This window comes from Chiloscyllium plagiosum, chromosome 37, assembly GCF_004010195.1.
Source record: "Chiloscyllium plagiosum isolate BGI_BamShark_2017 chromosome 37, ASM401019v2, whole genome shotgun sequence".
In the NCBI taxonomy this organism is placed as follows: Eukaryota; Metazoa; Chordata; class Chondrichthyes; order Orectolobiformes; family Hemiscylliidae; genus Chiloscyllium; species Chiloscyllium plagiosum.
The window spans coordinates 18,101,666-18,110,970 of record NC_057746.1 but is presented as its reverse complement, the minus strand read 5'-3'; the positions used below and the strand labels follow the sequence as shown (position 1 = coordinate 18,110,970).

Sequence of the window (9,305 nt, the reverse complement as noted above, 5' to 3'; positions counted from 1 at the left end):
TGGGATAACAGGTCAGCATGGATGAGTTGGGCCGAACTGTCTGTTTCTGTGCTGTAGATCTCAATGACTCTATAAGTCACATTCCTGAGATAAATTAATATTTTATAAAGAAAATGGTGACCTCTCTGCTCAGACAGTGCATTAAAGGTGTGAGGTTAGAGTCTGTATGTATTCCAATCTTGAGTCAGACTGGTTCTATTTGCTCGCTGAAAAGGCAGGAATTAATTGAAAAGACATAAATGGAAAAGAGAAAACAAGATTTAAATATGAAAGGGAGAAAAAAAAGAGAGATAATATCAGTTTAAAGTGTTGCATTTGGAACAAGAGACATCAAATATTAATGTAATACTGAGAGTTGTGGAGGGTCCATCACCAAAAGGATTTGAAGTGGAGGTTGAGAGATTTTGAAATATCTGGGAGTTAATGGCTGTGATGAGCTGGCACCAAAATGGAGCTGAGATCTGGGGCAGATTACCCATGATCCTGTTGAATGGCAGGGCAGACCTGAGGGGCTGAATGGCCTATTAACTCTCCTGTTTCTTATGTTCTTATATTCACATATCAGGTCCTCGCTTTCCAATCCCTCTTCACCCATCACAATAAATATCTTCATTTCCTGCTTTGGTTCACAGCTACAAACTTCAATTCAAATGTACTTAATTCAGTCAAAAGGATGGAGTCAAATTATAAGGTTTTCTTGAGTGAAAAAAACCTACTTCCCTGAAAAAATATAAAGATGCATCATCAAGCAAAAACACAGGCAATAACTTAAGTAGAACAGACAGGGTGTCTCACCCAGACAGGAAATGAAAGTTTGAAGTCTTTGAGTTGTGAGAATTACCTGAATCCTGGGTGTTACGCTGTTATCTGGTTTGTTCAGCGATAGAAAGGTTTGCTGGAGTTCTTGTTTTCACTGTTTTCACTGGGCACTAACTTTGAGTTTGACAGAGACAATGTTTCAGTTTACAAGATAAGATGAACATGGGATAAGGTGAGAACTGCAGATGCTGCAGATTAACATGGGGTTTGGGGTAATTTATTAGCTTGGATAGAGGATCAGCGCATGAACTGAAAGCAGAGAGATGGGATGAATGGAACTTTTTCTGGTTAGCAAGATGTAACTCATGAAGTCCCATAGGCCCCAACTATTTATAATCTACATTAATTGTCCAGATACAGGGATGGAAGGAACTAGAGCCACAATTTACAGATGGCACGAAATTAGGTTGCAACGAAGAAATAAGAAATCAGCAAATGGATACGGTTAGATAAGGTGAATGGGCCAAAATTTGACAGATGAACTTTAATGTGGATGTGTATGAGGTTTTCCATTTTTGTCAGAAGAATACAAAGGCAATTTATGATCAAAATGGAGAGAAGCTTCAGAGTGCTTCAGTGCAGAGGGATCTGGATAGCCGTGTGTGTGTTAACAAGGTAGGGAACAGGAAGGCAAATGGAATCCTGACATTTATTATAAAAGAAATAGACAAAAATAGGGAACTACACAACTGTACAGGGCATTAGTGAGACCATACCCAGTGTATTGTGTGCAAATGTGGTTCCCTTTCCTGAGGAGGGGTACCGTTGCATTGAAGGCAGTTCAGAAGAAATTCATGAGATTGATTCCAGAAATGAGGATTTTGTCTTTTGAGGAGGGACTGAGCAGCTGAGGCTTCTACTGTCGGGAGTTTAGAAGAGTGAGCGGAGATCTAAGATGCTAAAAGGGATTGAGAAAGTAACCAGAGAGAGGATGATTCCGCATGTGGGGAGGTCTAGATGAGAGGTCATGGTTTAATGATAAGGGGTAGCAGATTTAAAACAGAATAAAATTTACTTCTTTGAAAAGATTTGAATATATGGAATTCACTATCCCAGAGTACAGTGCATGGTGGGAAATTGAGTTAGTTTAAGGAGGAGATAGAGAGATTTTTAATGAGTAACAGGTTAAAGGGTTATGGGGAACAGGCAGGAAAGTTCAACTCAGGATGAGATGAGAGCAGCCATGATTGTATCAAACGGCAGAGCAGGCCTGAGGGGCTGAATGGCCTACTCCTGCTCCTAGTTCTGATGCTCTAGTGTTCTTGTTTACAAATCCAGTTTCCTTCTCTCTGCTCAGCTGCTAAAAACATGTTGTTCAAACTCTGGATTAGTGGTGCTGGAAGAGCACAGCAGTTCAGGCAGCATCCAAGGAGCAGTAAAAATGACGTTTTGGGCAAAGCCCTTCAAGCTTTATTCCTGATGAAGGGCTTTTGCCCGAAATGTCGATTTTACTGCTCCTTGGATGCTGCCTGAACTGCTGTGCTCTTCCAGCACCACTAATCCAGAATCTGGTTTCCAGCATCTGCAGCCATTGTTTTTACCATGTTGTTCAAACTGTCAGGGCCAGTCGCTCTCCCCCTCTCTCAGGTCAGCTCCCTTGTCCTTATTAGATGAAGGTTTTAATGAGGTCAGCAGCCTTTGGTCTTGGTGGAACCTAAACAGAGTGTCAGTGAGCAAGTTATGTTTTAATAGAATCAATCATGGGTGTTGCTCACTGACCAGTATTTATTGGCTGTCCTCAGCTGGCTTTGAGAAGGCCATGGTGAGCTGCCTTCTACAACTGCTGCAGTCAGACCCACAGTGTTGTTAGAGAAGGAAGGCTCCATTAACAGTGAAGGAATGGGGATAAATTTCCAAGTCAGGATGGTGAGTGACTTGGTGGGGAACGTGCAGGTGGTGGTGTTCCCATGTCGCTGAGTAAGTGCAGCTTGCTAGCTCTGTGAATGCTGACTGTCTGGATGGGATTCGTCATGTTTCTGTTTTATGGACAGCACACACCCGGGCAGGTTTTCCACATTCCAGCGTTGCAGCTTGTTGGAGACTGTGTGTGACAATATACACAGGATCCCTCTCACCAATCCCACATCATTTGGAAGTTGCCTCAGTGCATTCACCTCAAAGGAAGAAATGAAAATGAACGGACAGCTAATGGCTGATATAAACGAATTCCCCATGACAAAGTGACCAGTCAGATAATAATCATTGTTGTGGATTTAAAGAGACAGGTCATTGTGCATTGTACAATTTGTCTCAGTTTGTGGGTCCCAATTGGTGAAGCACATCTTCAGCACCCACTCCTGTGGGAAAGCTCACAGTCACTGAGAGTGAGAAGTACATGAAGTCATAGAGATGTGCAGCATGGAAACAGACCCTTCGGTCCAACCTGTCCATGCCGACCAGATATCCCAACCCAATATAGTCCCTCCTGCCAGCACCCGGCCCATATCCCTTCAAACTCTTCCTATTCATATACCCATCCAAATGCCTCTTAAATGTTGCAATTGTACCAGTCTCCACACATCCTCCAGCAGCTCATTCCACCCTCTGCATGAAAAGGTTGCCCCTTAGGTCTCTTTTATATCTTTCCCCTCTCGCCCTAAACTACTGCCCTCTAATTCTGGACTCCCCAATCCCAGGGAAAAGTCTTTGTCTATTTATCCTATCCGTGCTCCTCATGATTTTATAAGCCTGGATAAGGTCACCTCTCAGCCTCTGACGCTCCAGGGAAAACAGCCCCAGCCTGTTCAGCCTCTCCCTGTAGCTCAAATCCTCCAACCCTGGTAACATCCTTGCAAATCTTTTCTGAACCCTTTCAAGTTTCACAACATCTTTCCGATAGGAAGGAGACCAGAATTGCACGTAATATTCCAATAGTGGCCTAATCAATGTCTTGTACAGCTGCAATATGACCTCCCAACTCCTGTACTCAATACTCTGACCAATAAAGGAAAGCATACCAAACACCTTCTTCACTATCCTATCTACCTGAGACTCCACTTTCAAGGAGCTATGAATCTGCACTCCAAGGTCTCTTTGTTCAGCAACACTCTCGTGGACCTTACCATTAATTGTATAAGTCCTGCTAAGATTTGCTTTCCAAAAATGCAGCACTTCACATTTATCTGAATTAAACTCTATCTGCCACTTCTCAGCCCATTGGTCAAGATCCTATAGTAATCTGAGGTCACCCTCTTCACTATCCACTACACCTCCAATCTACAAATTTACGAATGGTACCTCTTATGCTCACATCCAAATCATTTATATACATGATGAAAAGAAGTGGAACCAGCACCGGTCCTTGTGGCACTCCACTGGTCACAGGCCTCCAGTCTGAAAAACAACCCTCCATCACCACTCTCTGTCTTCTACCTTTGAGCCAGTTCTGTATCGAAATGGCTCCTTCTCCCTGTATTCCGTGAGATCTAACCTTGCTAACCAGTCTCCCATGGGGAACCTTGTCGAATGCCTTACAGAAGTCCATGTAGATCACATCTACTGTAACATGAGGATTCCTGTCACTCACAAGGTTAAAGGTTCAACTCTTCCCTTTGCCTTCCAGCCACTCCCTTTGTCAACATTCCTTGGACTTTCACCTCCTTGGACTTTTACCTTCCTCCCCTGCATTCAATTTGTCTCCTTCGGTGCTCTCTGTTTCACTTGGCGCCTGGTCTTGGTTTGGTCTTTTTATGTATAAGTGAGTGGGAAATAAATTCATGTTCAAGATTAACTCCCAGTCTTGCAGCGAATGTCTGGAGGTGTTCAGAAGGGAAAGAACATCAAAACTAAAAGCAGTTTGAATCAAGAAGTGCTCGAACATGGCTTCCAGACAGCAGGGAGAGAGTTGGACCAAGGAGGTAATCTGTCCCATTTGTCTGGATTTCTTCACCGATCCGGTTTCACTGGATTGTGCACACAACTTCTGCCGCTCCTGTATCACCCAGAGTTGGGAAAAGCAGGAGATAAACTCCTGCCCAGAATGTAGACAGGAGTTTCCGGACAGAACCCTCAGAGGCAGCTGGGCCTTAGCAAATCTGGCCGAGAAAGCTCGAACATTAAATCTGAATCCACAAGAGAAGGAAAGTAATCATCACTGTGAGGAACATCAGGAAGAACTGAAGCTGTTTTGTGAAACTGACAAGAAATTGATCTGTCTGGTTTGTAGAGATTCCCGGGAACACAGGGAGCACCGCTTCATCCCGGTTAAAGAAGCTGTTGGAATCTACAAGGTAAAAGGAAACAGATTCCATCCCCTGATTATTTCATCACATTTTCATGGTCTAACATTTTTATTTTCTGATTAATTTTCTCGGAATCCCAGGATCGGGTGAAATCTTCTTTGGAATCTCTCACAGAAAAGAAATCAGCGGCTCTAGAAATGGAGCGGCAGCAGGAACAGAAGATTTCCCAAATTCAGGTAAAATCTCCCTGGGTTTGGCTTCAACAATTGAATTGTTCATTTGGTTTTTTTTTTGCAGAAACATATTGTGTTTATATTTCCCCTGACAGGAGGAATCCAGCAGCCTGCAGACCCACATCAAATCCGAGTTCACTAAAATGCACCAGATGCTGACTGAGAAAGAGCAGAGTTTACTCCGAGATCTCAGGGAACAAGAGGAAAACATTCTCAAAGCAATGGAGAAAAATCTTTGTAAAATTCAAGAGAATTTAAACACTCTTCAACAGAAACTCTCAAAATTGGACAAACAGTTGGAACAAAAAGACAGTGTGGAATTTCTGAAGGTGAGGGATTATGTTTCAGTTTAGTTCAGTGAAAGTGTGACTCCTCCTTCATTCCCCCGTCACTATCTCTCTCTGCTGCTTTCTCCATCATGGAATTCTCCACTTTCCTGTTCAATATATTTGTCTCAATCACACTGTGTGACTGTGGGTTCCACATTCTCATCACTTTCTTGATCATGACATTTCTCCTGAACTCCCCAATGAATTGAATTGAAATGAATTTATTGTCACGTGCACCGAGACACAGTGAAAAGCTTTGTCTTGCAAGCAATACAGGCTGATCACAGAGTTAAGTAGCATAGTTTTAAATAATAGGTAAACAGTGGCAAAAACAAAAACACAGACACAGGTGAATGTTAAGAGTCCATTCAGTATTCTAACAACAGTAGGGTAGAAAATGTTTCGAAACCAGCTGGTTCGTGTGTTTAGGCTTCTGTACCTTTCCTCCCCCCTGCCACCTAATGGTAGAGGTTGTAGAAAGGCATTGCCAGAGCGAGATGGATCTTTGAGAATGCTGGTAGCCTTTCCTTGACAGCGGGCCTGGTGGGTGGATTCTATAGATGGAAGGTTGGCCTTTGTGATTGTCCGGGCCAAGTTCACCACTCTCTGTAACTGTCTCTGATCTTGAATGGTACAGTTGCCATACCAGGTGGTGATACATCCAGACAGAATGCTCTTGATGGCACAGCTATAAAAATTGGCAGGGGTATTCGCCGCCATGCCAAATTTCCTTAGCTACCTGAGGAAGAAGAGACATTGTTGGGCTCTTGTACCACCTCCAATCTACAAACTTATGAATGGTACCTCTTATGCTCACATCCAAATCGTTTATATATATGATGAAAGGAAGTGGACCCAGCACCGGTCCTTGTGGCACTCCACTGGTCACAGGCCTCCAGTCTGAAAAACAACCCTCCATCACCACTCTCTGTCTTCCACCTTTCAGCCAGTTCTGTATCCAAATGGCTCTTTCTCCCTGTATTCCATGAGTTCTAACCTTGCTGACCAGTCTCCCTTGGGGAACCTTGTCGAACGTCTTACTGAAGTCCAGGTAGATCACATCTCCTGTAACACGAGGATTCCTGTCACTCACAGGGTTAAAGATTCACCTCTTACCTTTGCCTTCCAGCCACTCCCTTTGTCAACATTCCTTGGACTTTCACTTCCTTGGACTTTTACCTTCCTCCCCTGCATTCAATTTGTATCCTTCCGTACTCTCTGTTTCACCTGGCGCCTGGTCTTGGTTTAGTCTTTTTGTGTATAAGTGAGTGGGAAATAAATTCATGTCCAAGATTAATTCCCAGTCTTGCAGCGAATGTCTGGAGGTGTTCAGAAGGGAAAGAACATCAAAACTAAAAGCAGTTTGAATCAGGAAGTGCTCGAACATGGCTTCCAGACAGCAGGGAGAGAGTTGGACCAAGGAGGTAATTTGTCCCATTTGTCTGGATTTCTTCACCGATCCGGTTTCACTGGAATGTGAACACGACTTCTGCCGCTCCTGTATCACCCAGAGTTGGGAAAAGCAGGAGATAAACTCCTGCCCGGAATGTAGACAGGAGTTTCCGGACAGAACCCTCAGAGGCAGCTGGGTCTTAGCAAATCTGGCCGAGAAAGCTCGAACATTAAATGTGAATCCGCAAGAGAAGGAAAGTAAACATCACTGTGAGGAACATCAGGAAGGACTGAAGCTGTTTTGTGAAACTGACAAGAAATTGATCTGTGTGATTTGTAGAGATTCCTGGGAACACAGGGAGCACTGCTTTATCCCGGTTAAAGAAGCTGTTGGAATCTACAAGGTAAAAGGAAACACATTCCATCCCCTGATTATTTCATCATATTTTCATGATCTAACGTTTTTATTTTTTGATTTTCTTTCCCAATCCCAGGATCGGGTGAAATCTTCCTTGGATTCTCTCACAGGGAAGAAATCAGCAGCTCTAGAAATGGAGCAGCAGCAGAAACAGAAGATTTCCAAAATTCAGGTAAACTCTCCCTGGGTTTGGCTTCAACAATCGATTTGTTCATTTGTTTTTTTTTGCAGAAACATATTGTGTTTATATTTCCCCTGACAGGAGGAATCCAGCAGCCTTCAGACCCACATCAAATCCGAGTTCACTAAAATGCACCAGATGCTGACTGAGAGAGAGCAGAGTTTACTCCGAGATCTCAGGGAACAAGAGGAAAACATTCTCAAACCAATGGAGCAAAATCTCTGTAAAATTCAAGATAATTTAAATTCTCTTCAGGAGAAACTCTCAACGTTGGAGAAACAGTTGGAACAAAAAGACAGTGTGGAATTTCTGAAGGTGAGGGATTATGTTTCAGTTTAGTTCAGTGAAAGTGAACAGTCCCAACATGATGCAGACACCCATCCTCCTTCATTCCCCCGTCACTATCTCCCTCTGCTGCTTTCTCCATCATTAGGTTCTCCACTTTTCTGTTCAATATATTTGTCTCAATCACACTGTGTGACTGTGGGTTCCACATTCTCATCAATTTCTTGATCAAGACATTTCTCCTGAACTCCCCATTGAATTGAATTGAAATGAATTTATTGTCACGTGCACCGAGACACAGTGAAAAGCTTTGTCTTGCAAGCAATACAGGCTGATCACAGAGTTAAGTAGCATAGTTTTAAATAATAGGTAAACAGTGGCAAAAACAAAAACACAGACACAGGTGAATGTTAAGAGTCCATTCAGTATTCTAACAACAGTAGGGTAGAAAATGTTTCGAAACCAGCTGGTTCGTGTGTTTAGGCTTCTGTACCTTTCCTCCCCCCTGCCACCTAATGGTAGAGGTTGTAGAAAGGCATTGCCAGAGCGAGATGGATCTTTGAGAATGCTGGTAGCCTTTCCTTGACAGCGGGCCTGGTGGGTGGATTCTATAGATGGAAGGTTGGCCTTTGTGATTGTCCGGGCCAAGTTCACCACTCTCTGTAACTGTCTCTGATCTTGAATGGTACAGTTGCCATACCAGGTGGTGATACATCCAGACAGAATGCTCTTGATGGCACAGCTATAAAAATTGGCAGGGGTATTCGCCGCCATGCCAAATTTCCTTAGCTACCTGAGGAAGAAGAGACATTGTTGGGCTCTTGTAACCAATGTGTCCACGTGAAGAGTCCAAGAAAGCTTGTTGTTGATGACCATTCCCAGGAGCTTGACACTCTCCACTCGTTCCACTTTTGTGCTGTTATTGTGTAGGGGGGGGGGGGGGGCATGAGTAACATCCTACCGATAGTCAATAATGAGTTCCTTGGTTTTCCTGCATTGAGAGCTAGGTTGTTCTCAGTGCACCATTTTTCCAGCTCTTCCATCTCCCATCTGTAGTCTGTTTTGTCACCATCTGAGATTCAACCAACTATGGTGGTGTCATCAGTGACCTTGTAAATGGCATTAGTCTGGTATTTGCAATGCAGCCATGGATATACAGTGAGTACAGTAGGGGGCTGAGTACAGTAAGGGGCTGAGTACCCACCACTGGGGGGCTCCAGTGTTGAGTGTTAGTGAGGATGAAATATTGTCCCCAATCTTCACTGATTATGACCTGTGGGTCAGGAAACTGAGGATCCAGTTGCAGAGAGTGGGCTTAGTCCGAGATCACTAAGTTTAGTAATCAGTCTCGAAGGGATAATACTGTTGAAGGCTGAACTGTACTTAATGAGTAGAATTCTTACCTAGCTGTTCTTGGTGTCAAGATGCTCTAGGGAGGAGTGAAGGGCAAGTGATATGGCATCTGAC

General features: G+C 43.5%; 1 protein-coding gene across 1 annotated transcript in view; it reads left to right on the top strand.

Annotated features, from left to right (window-relative positions):
* The first annotated feature begins 4,637 nt into the window (after window positions 1–4,637).
* The window catches only part of LOC122541247 (nuclear factor 7, brain-like), an 18,923-nt gene continuing 14,255 nt past the window's right edge, over window positions 4,638–9,305 (top strand). Inside the window, exons 1-3 of the mRNA XM_043677864.1 lie at window positions 4,638–5,048; window positions 5,141–5,236; window positions 5,329–5,562. Of these exons, the coding sequence (XP_043533799.1) occupies window positions 4,638–5,048; window positions 5,141–5,236; window positions 5,329–5,562 (741 nt within the window). The remainder of the gene's footprint in view (window positions 5,049–5,140; window positions 5,237–5,328; window positions 5,563–9,305) is intronic.